The 18,215-nt window shown below is 37.8% G+C and overlaps 1 protein-coding gene and 1 non-coding gene across 2 annotated transcripts; one reads left to right on the forward strand and one right to left on the reverse strand.

Annotated features, from left to right (window-relative positions):
- The first annotated feature begins 11,657 nt into the window (after positions 1-11,657).
- Positions 11,658-11,764, forward strand: LOC127089104 (small nucleolar RNA R71). Its single transcript, XR_007790881.1, has one exon. It is a non-coding gene; the product is annotated as a small nucleolar RNA R71 (small nucleolar RNA).
- Positions 11,765-17,068: 5,304 nt separating this feature from the next.
- On the reverse strand, positions 17,069-17,866 carry LOC127080315 (uncharacterized). Its single transcript, XM_051020645.1, has 3 exons — positions 17,598-17,866; positions 17,402-17,505; positions 17,069-17,307 (listed from the first exon to the last, which is right to left on the reverse strand). Exons 1-3 carry the CDS (start codon positions 17,757-17,759, stop codon positions 17,172-17,174), a joined length of 402 nt encoding a protein of 133 aa, XP_050876602.1. The 5' UTR covers positions 17,760-17,866; the 3' UTR covers positions 17,069-17,171.
- Positions 17,867-18,215: the final 349 nt, after the last annotated feature.

Here is an 18,215-nt window from a genome sequence, read left to right on the forward strand (position 1 = left end):
TTGTTGTGGAATAGAAGTTCGGAGGGGAGAGGTTACTTCAGTTTGTGTTTGAGTTTGTGGGGCGAAATTTTTAGCATAAATTTCAGCTATTGTTGGGGAGTTTGGGTCAGAGTGTTCTTGATCAGAGGATTCATGATCAGAAGACTCTTGGTTAGAAGAAGGAGAAAGGTAAGGGGGTGATTCATACTCAGAGGATGATGAAGAGCTGTGGTGATATAGTTGATTAGGGTCAGAGGTTGTTGTGAAGTTACGGGCAATTTTTAGAACAGGTGGAGGTTGAGAGGTTCTAATGGTTGAAGGAGGAATTTCTGAGGTTGTAAAGATGGGAGGTGTTGGGAGAGGAGTAGAAGAAGCCATTACAGGTACAGAAGTAGCAGGAGGAATGGACTTACCAGAAGAAGAAGAGACTTTCAGAGGAGCTTTGGTTCCAGAGGATTCTCCAGTTCTGGGTTTCTTTGCCTTCCTTGCTTCCTCAGCTATCTTCTTCTCAGAAAGGCCTCTTTTGTATCTGACCAGATCTTCTACAGAATCCAGACAGTCTTCAAGGCGGAAATCAGAAACGTCAATGCCTTCATCCAGACGATCCTGAAGGTAGATGGCAATGGCATCTCTGGGTTCATTCTTGAAGAACCTTTCAAGGCCATGAGGCATCTTCCTCTGATCCTTCAGAGCTTCCCAGGTCACATTCATAGTGGGCTTGACTCTGATGTCTTTGATGATTCCCATACTCCTCAGATTTTTGGCATTCAGAGGCTTTCCAACGTCAATTGCCAGATCATCCATACATCTGGTCTTCTCCAGAGCATCTACCAGTCCATGCTCAATGAAGATGTCAGAGAGCAATCTTCCCAGAGGAACGTAGGATCTGGGCTTCATATTATTCCTGGTTTCTCTGACTGAATCCCTCAGATATCTGAAGAGGAGAACAGGGAGGTTGATCGGAATACCCTTCTGAATACAGTAGAGGATGCATTTCTGATCAGCGTTGATATAATCTGAAGAGTTGGAGGCTGGACGATGATGGATTGTTCCCAGAATAATCTTCAGCCAAACTCGGAGGTTCTGATGAAGCTCCTTGTTCTTAGAGGGGTTTCCTTCAACATTTGCTTTGAAGATTGTAGGGTTAATGACTTCTGTGATGCGCTTGGACCTTGGAGGAATGTTGTAAATCCTTTTACCTCCAGTTCTCTCCATGTTCAGCAAAGAGGCAATAGATGCTTCTGTGATGATGATCTTCACTCCCAGAACAAAAGAAACAATGAACTCATCATCAGCATCTGCACATCTCCAGAACTCTTTCACCAGAAGAGGATAGATTGGACCATACAATCTGTTGAAGTAGTTTTCCCAACCTTGCTTGCGAAGATCTTCAGTTAAATCAACGCCATTTCTTCTCAAATTCTCAAAATCTACCAGCGATTCACATAGAACATCCAAACCTTCAAAGGGAGTTGAAAGGTTTATGTGTTGTTCGCGTTCCAAAATGTGAGGTTCTTTGTAAACTGGGGTTGTGGTAACATCTACAACCATGGGTGTTTGAGTGTTTGAGGTTTGGGGGTTAGAAGCAGCTTCCATTTGTTGGGAGAAGTTAAAAACTGCTTGTTCTTGAGGATTCATGATGAAGATTGATGAAAAAGATGAAGAACTGAGAGAGTTGCAGAGAAAACTTCGAGAGAGGGTTTAGGGTTTAAGAGTGAGTGAGAGTGATAAGTGTGTGAAATGTGAGAAAAGTGTTTATATACCTAAGGGTAAAAACACATGCAAAACGACACAATTAATTGCGTTGGAACAGAACACAAGATTTGCACGCTAGGGGAGGAAAAATGATTATAGCTAATAAATGAAAGTCTAATCCCAACAGTAAGCACACTGCTCGAGGAGATTTCAAGCGTTCTGACCTTTGATTTCTTTTGACAGCTGTCTAGAAGTTCTAAGGTTAGACGCATGTTCCCCACGTGTTGATGTTTCTGATCTTCAGGAATACCAAGAGATTGGTTCTGAAGATTTCTAACTCAGATATCTTCTTAACTTGGTAGAAGTATCAGAGTCAGAGGCAGAAGTGTATTTGTTTTTATCAGATTCTCATTTTACATGTTCAGAGCCAAATTTTACTCAGGGCAATTTTTAATGTTCAGATTTTCTAATATAAAGCGAAATCTATCTTCAGCCAGAGGCTTAGTAAAGATATCTGCCCATTGATGTTCTGTATCAATGAACTTCAGCGTTACTATTCCTTTCTGAACATAGTCTCTAATAAAATGATGTTTAATTTCTATGTGTTTGGCTCTGGAATGCAAAATGGGATTCTTACTCAAACAAATAGCAGCAGTATTATCACAAAGGATAGGAATGTTACTCTCAAAGATTTGTAGATCTTCTAGCTGATGTTTCATCCAGAGCATCTGAGTTGTGCACAGTGATGCTGAGATATATTCTGCTTCTGCAGTTGATAGAGCGATAGTTGACTGTCTTTTGCTAGCCCAGGAGATTAGATTGTTTCCCAGAAGCTGGCAATTTCCAGATGTACTTTTTCGTTCTATTCTATCTCCTGCATAATCTGCATCACAATAACCAGAAAGCCTATACTCTGATGTTTTCTCATACATCAGGCCCAGGTTAGGAGTTCCTTTCAGATACTTAAGAATTCTCTTAACAGCTGTTAAATGAGATTCTCTAGGATCTGATTGGAATCTGGCACAAAGACAGACGCTGAAGAGAATATCAGGACGAGTAGCAGTCAGATAGAGAAGAGAGCCTATCATACCTCGATAGAGCTTCTGACAAACCTTGTTGCTTACCTCTTCCTTCTCCAGAATGCAATTTGGATGCATGGGAGTCTTTGCAGAATTGCATTCAGACATATCAAACTTCTTTAGAACGTCTTTAATGTACTTGCTTTGATGAATGTACGTGACTTCTGGAGTTTGATTGATTTGAATTCCCAGAAAGAACTTTAGTTCTTGCATTAGACTCATTTCAAATTCTGCCTGCATTAACTTAGAAAATTCTTGGCAAACAGAGATATTAGCAGAACCAAAAATAATGTCATCAACATAAATTTGGCATATCATGAGATCATTTTTATGATTTTTACAGAAGAGTGTAGAATCAACTTTCCCTCTGATAAAATTTTGTTCCAGAAGAAAATTACTTAAGCGTTCATACCAAGCTCTGGGAGCTTGTTTAAGTCCATATAAGGATTTCTTAAGTTTGAAAACATGTTCTGGAAAATTTGAGTTTTCAAAACCAGGAGGTTGATTTACATACACTTCTTCTGAAATATAACCATTTAGAAATGCACTCTTGACATCCATTTGGTATAATTTTATAGAGTGATTAATAACGAATGATACAAGAAGACGAATAGACTCTAACCTTGCGACTGGAGCAAAAGTTTCATTATAATCAATACCTTCTTGTTGACTATAACCTTGAGCTACCAGTCGTGCTTTGTTTCTGACAACTTCTCCTTTCTCGTTCAGTTTGTTTCTGAAAACCCATCTGGTTCCAATGACATGAGTGCCTCTGGGTTTAGGAACAAGATCCCAGACATCATTCTTGGAGAATTGATCTAACTCTTCTTGCATAGCTGCCACCCAATCATTATCTTGAAGAGCTTCATCACAGGACGTAGGCTCAATCAGAGACACTAGTCCCAGAGGAATATCTTCAGAAGTTCTGAAGGTAGATCTGGTTCTAACAGGTTCATCTTTGTTTCCCAAAATCAAGTCTTCAGATACGTTGCTACGACTCTTGACTTTCCTTGGAATTTCTGGAGATTTAATTTCTTCAGAGTCTGGAGTGACAGGTGCTTCTGGAGTTTTCTCAGATTCTACCAGAGTGATCTCTAAATCTGCAAACTTTTCAACTAGCTTTGACTTTTCAGGGTCAAGCTTATCATCAAATCTAACATGAATTGATTCCTCCACAATTTTGGTTTCTGTGTTGTATACTCTGTAGCCTTTAGAGCGTTCTGAGTATCCTAACATAATACCTTTCTGTGCTTTGGAATCAAACTTGTTCAGATGTTCTTTAGTATTTAATATAAAACAAATGCATCCAAAAGGATGAAAATAAGAAATGTTGGGTTTTCTTCCCTTACACAGTTCATAGGGAGTCTTATCCAGAATAGGTCTAATAGAGATTCTATTCTGAATGTAACACGCTGTATTTACAGCTTCTGCCCAAAAGTGCTTTGCTACATTTGTTTCATTGATCATGGTTCTGGCCATTTCTTGGAGTGTCCTATTCTTCCTCTCTACAACTCCATTTTGTTGTGGAGTTCTAGGGCAGGAGAAATCATGGGATATTCCATTAGAATCAAATAATTCTTCAAAATCTTTATTTTCAAATTCTCCACCATGATCACTTCTGACTCTAATAATTTTAGAGTCAAATTCTTTTTGCACTTTAGAACAGAAACTGGTGAATACAGAGTGAGACTCACTCTTGTGCTTTAGGAATTTTACCCATGTCCAGCGGCTGTAATCATCAACGATTACTAGTCCATACTTCTTTCCATTGACTGATGCTGTTTTCACAGGACCAAATAAGTCAATGTGAAGAAGCTCCAGAGGCTTGGAGGTAGAAACAACATTTTTCTTTTTAAAAGATGTTTTTGAAAACTTTCCTTTCTGACAAGCTTCACACAGAGCATCTGAAGAAAACTTCAGTTTAGGTAAGCCTCTGACTAACTCAAGTTTAGTTAGCTGAGAAAGTTTCCTCATGCTAATGTGGCCTAAGCGTCTATGCCATACCCATTGCTCTTCGTGAACTGACATTAAACATTTAACATTTTGATCTTTTAAATCAGAAAGATTTATTTTATAAATGTTGTTTTTCCTCTTGCCTGTGAAAAGGACAGAGCCATCGTTCTGATTAATGGCTTTACACGTTTTTTGATTAAAGATTACATCATAACCGTTATCACTTAATTGACTTATGGATAACAAGTTATGCATTAAACCTTCTACATAAAGAACATCAGATATAGAGGGAAGAGTACCATTACCAATAGTTCCGGAGCCTCTGATCCTTCCTTTCTGATCTCCTCCGAAGCCTACAAAGCCAGCGTCTTTAAGTTCCAGGCTTTGGAACATAGACTTTCTTCCCGTCATATGTCGCGAGCATCCAGAGTCCAGGTACCATGACTGGTGTCTGAACTTTGCTGCATAGGATATCTGCAACATAGATAATCTTATCTTTCGGTACCCAGAATCTCTTGGGTCCTTTCAGATTAGTTTTCCCAGAGTTTCTTACAACTTTGGGTCTTCTAGCATTTTTAAATTTGTGTTCTTGTGTGTGTGTATAGTGGTATGAAAAAGGTGATTTAATTTGGTTACTGGTAGAAGTTTTATCAGAATCAGAATCATACCCAATTCCCCTTTTATTATTCTGACCTACTCCATAAATCATGGATGCCATAATACTCCTATTTATCCCATTCTTCAGAAATTGTTGAAAGGCTTCTTCATACTTATAAATAATTTCATTTGAAGTTTGTGGTGCTTGAGACAACACTTCTTCTAATTTTAAGCTTTTTGTTTTAGCTCCATCTCTTTCTAACGTTAAAGATTTGATTGTATCTTCATGTGCTAGAATTGTTGTCTCAAGTTCACTACATTCTTCAGATTTTGCTTTAAGAAGACCTTTAATGCTTTTAACTTTTTGTTTTAATTTCTGAAGAGAGGTAAGAGTTTCTGATAAACATGATTCTAAGTCAGATCTAGAAAGTTCAGAAAATACCTCTTCAGATTCTTCATCTGAGCTGCTGGATGTGGTAGCCATAAATGCTACGTTGGCTTGTTCATCAGAGTCAGATTCTGATGATCCTGAATCACTATCGTCCCAGGTGGCCATTAATCCTTTCTTTGTTCTGAAGGCATTTTTCTTGAAGCTTTCCTTCTTAGAGTTATCTTTCTTCAGCTTGGGGCATTCATTTCTATAATGACCTGTTTCTTTACATTCAAAACAGGTAATATCTTTATTAGGTTTACCTTTTGAAGTTGACTCTGATCTATCCCCTCTGGGTCTTGATCTTCTGAAGTTGTTGTTGTTCCTTCTTTTCCAGAGTTGCTTAACTCTTCTGGTTAGTAAGGACAGTTCTTCTTCATCATCAGAGTCTTCAGGTTCAGAGTCGTCAGTATCTGCAGTTTCTGCCTGGAGAGCTTTGGTTCTGTCTGACTTCCGTCTTTCAGGTCTGGACTTCAGCGCCACTGACTTGTTCCTTTTCTGAGGCTCATCCTCCTCTAGTTCTATCTCATGGCTTCTGAGAGAACTAACAAGTTCTTCAAGGCTGATACTGTTCAGATCCTTTGATAACTTCAGAGCAGTAACCATAGGTCTCCATTTCTTTGGCAGACTTCTGACAATCTTCTTAACATGATCTGCAGTTGTGTATCCCTTGTCTAGCACTTTAAGACCTGCAATAAGAGTTTGGAATCTGGAAAACATAGCTTCTATAGCTTCGTCATCTTCCATCTTGAAGGCTTCATATTTCTGGATCAACGCCAGAGCCTTCGTCTCCTTGACTTGGGAGTTTCCTTCATGGGTCATCCTTAGAGAGTCAAGTATATCTTTGGCTGTCTCTCTGTTGGTGATCTTCTCATATTCGTTGTATGATATGGCATTTAGAAGTATTGTTCTGGCCTTGTGATGATTTTTGAACTCACGTTTCTGATCTTCTGACATTTTGCTTCTGGGAACTTCAGCTCCATTTAAGGTTGGAGGTTTGTATCCATCTGTGACAATGTCCCAGAGGTCAGCATCATAACCAAGAAAGAAACTTTCGATTCTATCTTTCCAGTAATCAAACTTTTCTCCATCAAAAACAGGAGGCTTGGCATTGTAAGAATCTTTCTCATTTGAGTGGGCCATTAGTTTTTCTCGCACTGGATCTCTCTACACGGTTAAGTGTTTGATTTGAAAATCAATAACAGAGCCGGAGCTCTGATACCAATTGAAGGTGAGAAAAACAAGAAAGGGGGGGTTTGAATTGTTTGAAAAAATAAGCGCTTTTGCAAAATGAAATCACACAATGATTTTATACTGGTTCGCTTATAACACAAAGCTACTCCAGTCCACCCGGCCAAGGTGATTTCGCCTTCAACAAGGACTTAATCCACTAATCTTGAAAGATTACAAACAACCCCTAAGAGAAAAGAAAATCTCTTAGTCCTCTCAAGTCTACAGACTACAAAGAGTCACTTGAGGAAAACAAATAAAAATAGATACAAGATGTGTAATCTAGAATGCTTCTAAGAAAGCAAATATTACAAACTTAAGAACAAATTTTTCACTTGATAAGCAAAAGCTTAGTGAAAATCTTTGAAGAACAATAGATGTTTTTCTTGAGCGTGATATAATTTCAGTATAGTTTTGGCTAGTGATTTCTTCGTTGTTTACTGAATGAGATTTCTTCTCTATTTATAGGAGTTGAAGTAGAGTTGAAGTAGCGTTGAATCTATTGGATATTGAGATGTAATTACGCCATTCCATTAATAGCTTCTGCAGTAGACTTTTTCACTTAGAAGTGACTACTTACCACAATTAGTATCTTTTCTCTTGGAAGTGGAGATTAACGTCTCTTTCTAATTGAGGAAATCCATTTGCAGAACTTTAACTTGGTTTAAACGTTACTTCATCATGATTAACAATTCTGATTAGAGTCTTTGTGTATCTGGAGAAATTGGCTTCTGATGTTATCTCTTGAAAGTTCAGATGACGCTTGATAACTTCAGACTTTGCAGAAGGCATTTGTTCAGAGTCAGAGCTTCTAGACTTTACTTCATGTTCAGATGCTTCTGATACTTTGTAGTTTTGTCCAGAGTCAGAGCTTCTTGAAAGAGATTCCTCTTTAGATGCTTCTGATACTTGAGATTTTGCATCTGATCTTGTTTTGCATCTGATGACATCATCAGATTTGTTTCTTCTTTCTTTAGAACCCTGCACACTTAGAAACTTTTCGTTAGGGTACCACTTTTGGTTTCATCCTTTGTTATCATCAAAATCATGGAATCTATTGTAGAACTATTTTTGTTCTTACAAGAATTTCTTCTTTTGTTGGTAGGGTAGGTCCGGTGGAGGTACTCCGACAGCTAAGTAGTTGACATAATCAGCATACCATGGCAGAGTTGCATTCGCATGTATTTCTTCCACGGATTCTTCTATTTCTGTATCGTTTAATGTTAGTTCAGACATATCGCTTTCCATTTGGGCTATGAGTCGTTCGTAAGGGAAATCATCATTAATTGGAATTTGTTCAGGTTTATTCCTTTCGATTCGTGATAAGTGGTCTGCTACTACGTTTTCAATACCTTTCTTATCTTTTATCTCTAAGTTAAATTCTTGTAAGAGCAGGATCCATCTTAAAAGTCTTGGTTTGGCATCCTTCTTACTTAGTAGATATCTAATAGCGGCGTGGTCGGTATAAATGATAATTTTCGCCCCTACTAGGTAGGAACGAAATTTGTCCAAGGCGAACACGATGGCTAGAAGTTCTTTTTCAGTGGTGGCGTAGTTCATTTGGGCTGAATCTAGTGTTCTAGTCGCATAGTAAATAGCATGAAGCTTCTTACCCTTTCTTTGTCCTAGTACTGCGTCTACTGCGTAATCACTCGCATCACACATGATTTCAAAAGGTAATCTCCAGTCATGTGGTTGCATTATGGGTGCGGTGATTAAAGATGTTTTTAGTTGGTTGAACGCTGTTAAACATTTTTCATCGAATATGAAATCAGCGTCTTTCATTAATAAACCCGTAAGTGGCTTGGTAATTTTCGAGAAATCTTTAATGAAACGTCGGTAGAAACCGGCGTGTCCTAAAAAGCTTCATATTTCTCGTACGGTTTTCGGAGGTTGAAGGTTCTCTATGATTTCGATTTTAGCTTTGTCTACTTCAATTCCCCTGTCAGATACTACGTGACCTAACACGATTCCTTGTTGAACCATGAAATGGCATTTCTCTGAGTTTAAAACTAGGTTTACCTTTACGCATCTTTCGAGTACCATTTCAAGGTTTGATAGACATCCTTCAAAACTCTGCCCACAAACAGAAAAATCGTCCATAAAGACTTCCATGATGTCATCTATAAAATCGGCGAAAATTGCCATCATGCATCTTTAAAATGTTGCGGGAGTGTTGCATAATCCAAATGGCATTCGTCGGTAAGCGGATGTACCATAAGGGCATGTGAAGGTAGTCTTTTCTTGGTCGTCAGGATGGATTGGGATTTGAAAGAATCCTGAATAACCGTCTAGATAGCAGAAGTGAGAATGCTTAGCCAATCGTTCAAGCATTTGGTCAATGAAGGGTAGAGGGAAATGATCTTTCCGAGTGGCTTTGTTTAGTTTTCTATAGTCGATGCACATTCTACTTTCGGTCATAACTCTTTGTGCTATAGATTCGCCCTTCTCATTCTTAACGACAGTAACACCCCCTTTCTTGGGTACTACATGAACGGGGCTAACCCATTGAATATCGGAGATCGGGTATATGATTCCAGCATCTAGAAGTTTCTTTACTTCATCCTTGACTACCGTACTTAGGATTGGGTTGATCCTTATCTGGTGTTCTCTAGAGGTCTTATAATCTTCCTCCAGCATAATGCGATGCATACAGATAGAAGGACTTATTCCTTTTAGATCGGCGATGTTATATCCTAACGTAGTTGGATATTTTCTTAAGACATCTAGTAACTTTTCAGTTTCCATTTGTCCCAAGTCAGCGTTGACTATTACTGGTCTTTTCAGTTCAATGTCTAGGAATTCGTATCTTAGGTTCTTTGGTAGTGCTTTTAATTCCAATTCAGGTTTCTTTGGGCATGGCATGTGGTTGGGTGTAAGTGCTAAGCATTCGCTTAGACTTTCGTTTTGGTATGGTTCATGCCAATTATCGTCTTTAAAGATTGGAGGGATTTAGATTTTCATTATATCAGAGTATGTGGTTTCTTGCATCTCCATCTCTCTCACGCACTCGTCTATGACATCAAGTAGATAACAGGTATCGTCTATAGTTGGCGCTTGTAAGAATTGGGTCAAGATGAATTCAACCTTTTCCTCTCCAACTTCGAATGTCAGCTTGCCTCTCTTTACGTCTATTATGGCTCCGGCGGTAGCCAAGAATGGCCTTCCTAGTATAATAGGTGTACTGGCATCTTCTTTGATGTCCATGATTATGAAGTCTGTAGGAATGTAAAATTGTCCTACACGTACGGGGACATTCTCTAGTATACAAACATGATATTTAATTGAGCGGTCAACTAATTGAACAGACATCTTGGTTGGTCTTAATTCTCCCATACTGAGCCTTTTACAAATGGTTAAGGGCATTACACTGATGTTGGCCCCTAGATCGCATAGGGCTTTGTCTATGACGAATTTTCCAATGACACAGGGTATGGAAAAACTACCTGGGTCTTTTAGTTTGGGAGGCATGTTATTCTGAATTATTGCGCTACACTCGGCAGTAAGTGTAATTGTTTCGTTATCCTCAATCTTTTTCTTATTGGATAGGTTTTCCTTAAGAAATTTGGCATAGGAGGGCATTTGTGTGATGACTTCTGTAAAGGGTATCGTAATGTTTAGTTGCTTCAGAAGTTCAACAGATTTCCTAAATTGACTCGCAGTTTTAGAACTTTTGAGTCTTTGGGGATATGGAATTGGTGGTTTATAAGGAGGTGGAGGCACATAAGGTTTTTCTTTCTCTTCGGCCTCTTGGGTATCATCTTCTATTTCCTTTGGTTCATTCACCTGCTCAGTTGAGGTTTTGTCTGGTTTTTGGTACATGGTAGGGTTTTGGAGTCTTGGATCTACGGGTCCGTCTACTTCTTTTCCACTCCTCAGTATAACGGCATTTGCATGTCCTTTTAGATTAGGTTGCGGTTATCCAGGAAATGTTCCAGCTGGAGCAGCTGTAGATGCTTGATGTTGAGCCACTTGTGAAATCTGTGTTTCAAGCATTTTATTGTGGGTGGCTAAGGTGTCTACTTTGTTCGCTAGTTGTTTAAGTTGCTCACTAGTATGTATGTTTTGGTTCAAGAAGTCTTTGTTTGTCTGAGCTTGGGTAGCTATGAAGCTTTCCATCATTAATTCGAGATTTGACTTCCTAGGCATGTTAGGAGCATTATTAGCTGGCTTTTGATATCCAGGCGGAACAGCTGGCGCTTGGCCAGGTGCATATAGGGCGTTGTTATTCTTATACGAGAAATTATGATGGTTTTTCCAACTTGGGTTGTAGGTATTCGAATATGGATTTCCTTGTGTGTAATTCACTTGATCGGTTGGGACTCCTGCTAATATTTGACATTCTTGTGCAGTGTATCCAGGGTTTCCACATAACTCACAGTTTGGAGTTACAGCAGCCACGGTGGCTGCGGGAGGTATAGTCAAGTTGTCTAATTTTTGAACAAGGGGCATCTACCTTTGCATGAACATGGTCAAGGCTACTGATTTCGTACATTCCACCCTTTGTTTGGGACTTTTCCACTGGAGTTCTTTGACCTCCCCATTGGCAATGGTTCTGGGCCATGTTTTCAATGAGTTGATAGGCTTCGTTGTATGGCTTATCCATAAGTGCACCGCCCGCGGCAGCGTCTACTGTAAGTCTTGTGTTATATAGAAGCCCATTGTAAAATGTGTGAATGATCACCCAGTCTTCGAGACCGTGATGTGGACATATGCTCATCATGTCCTTGTATCTCTCCCACGCTTCGTATAGAGATTCCACATCTTTTTTCCTGAATCCGTTGATTTGAGCTCTCAGCATAGCAGTTTTGCTCGGCGGAAAATATCGGGATAAGAAAATGTTATTTAGTTCTTCCCATGTTGTAACGGAGTTGGATGACAAGGATTGCAACCAAGCCCAAGCTCTGTCTCTTAGTGAGAAAGGAAAGAGGCGCAGTCTTATCGCATCTTGAGATACACCATTCGCCTTTACAGTATCTGCGTACTGCACAAACTTAGTCAGGTGTTCATTAGGATCGTCCGTTGGATTTCCAGCAAATTGATGTTGTTGGACGGCTGATAATAGTGAGGGTTTCAGCTCGAAATCGTTTCGATTGATAGCGGGGGCAGCAATGCTGTTGTGAGGTTCTTGTTGGGATGGGGTAGCGTAGAATTTAAGAGGACGATTATGTGGTCCTTCTTCAGCCATGGTTGGTTTTTCTTTTGGTTTAGGAGGAGAGAAGATATCGGGAATATCGTACTTTTGTTGATATTCGTGTATTCGGCGTCTTACATATAAGAAACGCTCTAATTCTGGGACTGGTGGTGCTAAGTTATAGCCTTGTGAGCGAGTACTTGGCATACAATCAGGGAAATAAGGGAGAGTAAATTAGTTTTTATTTTTACCTTAGTCTAAACCGTGCAACGAAAGAATCTCACTATTCGACTAAAACAGGTCCCTGGCAACAGCGCCAAAAACTTGATGCTTGTCGTGACTATATATAAAATATAGTCTATCGGGTACTTGACTGCAAGTGCACAGTCCAGTCGCTTTAGTTTTAAAAGATATCGATCCCACAGGGAACTATGGTCAAACTAGTGTTACTAACGTCACTATGTTTAGCTAAGGGAATGATTAGTAGAAGTTCGGGGGCAAAATAATAAATCTAAGGGAAATTTAGTTTTAAGAAATAATTGATGGAAGGAAGCAGTATGCAACGCATTAATTGTTAGGGATTCGATAAGTCACCGATGAATAGTTTAGATGCCAAATATCTCTCAGTAGAAAATATTTATTTAAAAGGCTTTGTCTCACACTCTCGTGATTGTTGATTCGCCCATAGCTTTAAGTCAGAATGTACGCTCTCGCTGTCCCATTTGAAGTTAAAATTACTTTTTGAAAATAAATAAGTTCTAATTGCTTTTGAAGTGCTCTCGCTGTTTTTAAACTCAATGGCTAATTTTTACTATCCAGCTCGAGCCTCACGCTCTCGCGATTGTTGGTTCTCACCTTAGTTAATTTCCCACTCTCGTGGCAAAATCGTATTAAATAGCTTCTCATGCTTTTGTGATAAAGTTAATTAAATTTAAATTAAAAACCTCAGCCTAAAAGATTGTTTGAGAAAAAGAGTTTTCACCGATTATTATTAAATCCCATCAAATTAAATTGGTACATACCGATACCGGTAATTTAGTCGGACATGTTAAATAAAGCAAACACAGAGCATGATCAGATTAACATTGCGGCAAACATAATTATAACAATAACTGGGCAATAATAATAATTTAATAAAAACCTGACAATCGAATTAACAGAGTACGGTGAATCTTCGAGTACTTGAGCAGTCCTCCACAAGTCGGTAGGATTTCGCTTCTTCAATACAATTGCTTACTAAATTAAATAAAGTGTAGTAGTTCCCCAGTGTAGGAAACTACTACTATGGCTAACTGGTAAACGGAAAGGAAAGGAGAAAAAGGAAATTCTAAAAAGAATGGCAAATGAACTAAGGCAACAAAAACAAAGTTGCTGAAAAGAAAATAACTAAAAAGCTAGAATGCTGTAAAAATTAATTGCAGAGCGTAAGTGTAGTTCCTCCAATTTTTCCAACTTTGGTCCTTTATATAATGCCTTGGTAGGTCTTGGCGGTTGAGGAAGTTAAGGAAGACTCGTTGAATAAGGAATCTTCGGGGGAGTTAAGTTGTTGGAGAGAATTTAGGCACGTTTGGGTGCCTCTAGCTGACTGTTTCAAAGCGTAAAACTTGGCCGTGTGACGTTCGTCATGGGCCTATGACGGGCGTCACAGGCTGGGTCGTGACGGTCGTCATGAAGCTTGTGACGGTCGTCACATCAACAAATTTTGCATTCTGGTTTTCTGTTTTTTCCTGTGCTCTCTCATCTGTTTCTTATTCTTTTTCTTCCTTTTCTTCATTTTGCTCATTAATGCTTGGAGATTTAAATACCTGCAAAAACAACTCGAATACTTGCGGAATAATCGTGATATTTATTAAAATGGTATGATCTTTGAGTGTAAATCAAGGCAAATATCTGATGGATTTTTGCGTTATCATGAGACAGTCAAACAAGCCAAGTCACTATCAGAACTTTCATCAACAACCTCAGAATCCTCCTCAATCGGATAAAATGTCAAAGCTGGAAGACACCTTGAATTAATTCAAGCAGCTGTCCATTGCAAATCAGAAAAATACAGATGCTTCAATAAAAAACCTTGAAATGCAAGTATGACATATCGCTAAACATTTGGTTGACCAACAAGGATTAACATTCACAGCCAACATGCAGAATAATCTAAAGGAACATTGCAACTCAATCACAACAATGAGTGGTAGAATGATTGAAATGGGAGTTGGTGAAAATATGGATAAAGAAAGAGTTATGGTTGAAAGAAGAGAAAAACAAGAGGGAGAAAATGAGAAGGAAGTAGAAAAGAAAAAAATTGAGGAAAAGGTAGTTGAAAATGAGAAGAATTTGAGTGATAAGCGGAAAAAGCAGAAAACAAGAGAAGAGAAAGGAAAGATGATCAATCCGCCTGTACAACACCTACCGTATCCTCATGCTCCTACCAAGAAGGACCAAGAAAGAAAATATATGAGGTTATTGGATATTTTAAGAAGGTTACAAGTTAACATTCCATTGGCTGAAGAACTTGAACAGATGCCAACATACGCAAAGTTCATGAAAGAAATTCTAATAAAGAAACAGAAAATCATGGATGAAGAAATAATTCAAGTGGATGCTAGCTGCAGTGATGTTATTCAGAAAGCCCTTCCACAAAAAGAAATCGATCCTGGAAGAGTTATATTACTATAGGAAAGATAAATGTTGGAAAGGCGTTGATTAATCTTGGTTCCAACATAAATCTCATTCCTTTATCAGTGGTTAAGAGGATAGGTGATACAGACATGAAACATACGAAGATGACACTACAGCTAGCAGATAAATCCATCACCCGACCATTAGGAATAATTGAAGACGTATTGGTTAAAGTCGACCGATTTCTCTTTTTTATAGATTTTATTTATTCCATAGGAAAGAGAAAATATCTAGAAAACCCCAAAAGGATGGTCATCGCAACCACGAATAGGTTTGGAAGTCGGTTATGCAAGGGGTAGGTATTAACACCTCTCACATCCATCATACTCGATGGGAACCATCTAGGATGTCTATGCTTGAATGGGTTCCGTTATCTTAATGCTTACTTGCTAAAGGTTTACAGAGTGGAAATGGATTTTTTCATAAGTGTGCTCACCAAGGTTTCAAACCCTTGTGCCTACGTATCCTCATTCGTGTAATAAGGAAGTCAGAGCCTCGTAGTTCGTGGTAAAAATATTTATTTGTTTTGTTGATTTTATACCTTGAAAAGGGATTTTCGAAATGATGCCCTAAGGCGCAAAACAAAAGTTTTGGTGAGTTGATATTGATTTTAGGTTTTAACGAGAGATTTTTTTGACTTCGGATTGTATTAAAGACTATGGGTAAAGGTGAATATGTCGAACTATCAAGCCAAGCATCTTGTGTCAAAAATACTCAAAATGAGGGTATGAAAGCTCCATTCTCATCCCTTCTCTACCACTTAAGGCTTGTGGCATATAGTCCTAATCATATTTTATTATGCTTTGAATTTGATTTGAGAAAAGACCACTTGATGTTGGATCAAGGGTTTGTTTATTTTTTTATGAAATGGTAACTATCCTAACTTCTAAGGTTGGCTAACAAGCAACAACAAACAAAGGAAAGCGAGTAAAAAGTACAAGGGATTGATGTGAGAAATAAAGGGCCTCGTTGTAAGTAAGCCCAATAGAAAGGCTTGTGTGTGCATTATATCCTATGCTAACAAACAAATAATATAATCAACATATCTCCCTAGGGTAGTTCCATGAGTGAAAGTCATTCTTGCAATAAAAGATTACAAGTCCAAAGAAACTCCAAGTTGCATAGGTCAATCACAAAAGTTCAAGTCCAAGCATAAGGCCCATATGTTCCCTAATACTCCATGTCTAATGCCAAGGTCAAACATCAAGTCCATAGTCCAATATTCCTCAAATTAGGTCTTTTTAGTCTTTTCTGTTTTATCATGTTTTGGTTCGTTTTAGATTAGATGACAAAGTAAAGAACAAATGAGCAATAAACGGTATGAATATAAGGTGCGTAGATGCTAGTGGACAAGAGTTAAATTTTGAGAATTTAAATGTTAGGAGTTAGAAGTTAGCATTGTATAATATAAATGTTATAAGTTAAATGTTAAAAGAACAATCACTTAAAAAGAACGATAACTTGAGATTATCTATGCATAAATCAAATGACTTAAAATATGGCGCATTAAGGGATAACCTATCAATGATTCAAAGTGTCAAAGATGATCCAATGATCATTTATTGACATATTTGAATCAAAGAAGATTGAATCAACCAGAACGTCCGTCTGTCAATGATTTAAAGTGTGAAAGATTAATCAATCAAGCAATCAAAAAATGAATAAAAGTTGAAAATAAAAAATTAAAAGTTAGTAGTTAGATGTTACGTTAGAAATTATTAAAGAGGAAATTAAGGATTAAGCAATTAATCACAATTAAAAATACCAAACTAAATACTAAACCAATGACAAAAATTCAATCAATTCAAGAATGATTAAAATCCATAATGCTCAATATTAAAAGATATTAAAACAAGAAAGGAATAAGCAAAAATAATGAAGAAAAGAAATAAATCGGAGGTGCAAAAAATGAAATAAGTGGTATGAATAGAAATTTGGGCGCGAGGCCCACTGTCCACTTCAGTTCAGGAAATGGGGTGTAGAAAATAGTTAGGAAGTAAAAAAATAAATTGTAGTGGTTTTAGAGGCCCAAGACTCATGAGGTTTAATCACAGAAGAAATCATCAAAGAGAACCAGATCGGTCCCCTTTTTTCGCGCGTTTCCCTCTCTTCTTTCTTTCTCATCACCAAAAAAGGAATCAAATATTAGTTCAGCATGTGCCATTTGCAGCTCAGATAGCAGATACGCTGACAAAACCTTTTGACAAAACAACTTTTCAAGAATTGTGAGACAAACTCAAAGTTATCTGTGAAAACCTTTTAAAATTCTGACATTTTTCAAAGTAGAATTATAGGTGGCAAAATTTAATCATAATCATAATATATAGGTACCTACAATTACATTATTCTTGGATATGTTACATGTATGTGAAGGGTGAAATGAGAGAGACTATTCGGATCAAGCACTAATTCCATGTCCAGGGTTTTGTTTTGATGATCCCGAGTTGGCTACATGAAACTGTGATACATACTTGTTTGAAGAAGTTTCCATCACTGGAGGTTCATTCAAAAATGCCCAGTTGCTCTTTGTCCACCTGCACTCATCCAACGAAACCATATCCAAATTAAAGATATTCATGACAAATTTTCTATTTAATTTGTGGAACTATTAAAATCATTTCAACTTACCAGCCATTTTTGTTGATAAGCTGCTCCAAATTATTGTTAACATCCATGCCTAATGTCTTCTTCATACGTAGGGCCAAGGGCTCGGTATCCTCGTATTTTCCGGGCTGTCCAATTCAATATCATTATAAATTCCAAGTCACAAACATAACACTAACGTATTATAACATTAATAGAAATGTGAATTTCGAAGTGAAACCTGAATAGTCTTTGATAAATTTGAAATAGCTTTGAGATGTTCTTCTTCTGTCTCCTTCTTTGATTTCCAGAAAGCGTCAATTTCTTCTTTGGTGAGTGACCGATTTCTTTCAAGTGATGAAGATGAGGTGTTAGAGTCCCATCCTGCCATAAGAGAACCCATTGTTGCTCAACTGTTTTCCAATGTCTTTGTTATAGTTGACTTGTTTCTTAATCTGAAGATAACGATGTAATGATATAGCAATATATATAAGTGCTTGTGTAGTGACGAAGCTCCTATAAGCCTCTTAACTTTGCTCTTATCTATTAATGATATTTTATCATGAAAGTGTCGTATTCGGCTGCTGAGGTATGTTGATAAGGTTGATTATGCGATAACGACAAAGATCTGTCATATGAATAAGGTTTCTAGTTTAAGTTGAAGCAACCCACTGACTTGAGAAACAAGGTGCGAATTCGTCTCGGTTTCTAAAACCTCTGACGCGGTCTTTAGAGAGAGAGAAAAAAAAACATACATACTCTCTTCATCACTATTATAACTAACAATTTTTTTCAATAAATTCATTAAATAATTAATGTATATTATAATATAATAATAATACAATACATTATTTTATTT

Source organism: Lathyrus oleraceus, chromosome 5 (genome assembly GCF_024323335.1).
Source record: "Lathyrus oleraceus cultivar Zhongwan6 chromosome 5, CAAS_Psat_ZW6_1.0, whole genome shotgun sequence".
In the NCBI taxonomy this organism is placed as follows: domain Eukaryota; kingdom Viridiplantae; phylum Streptophyta; class Magnoliopsida; order Fabales; family Fabaceae; genus Lathyrus; species Lathyrus oleraceus.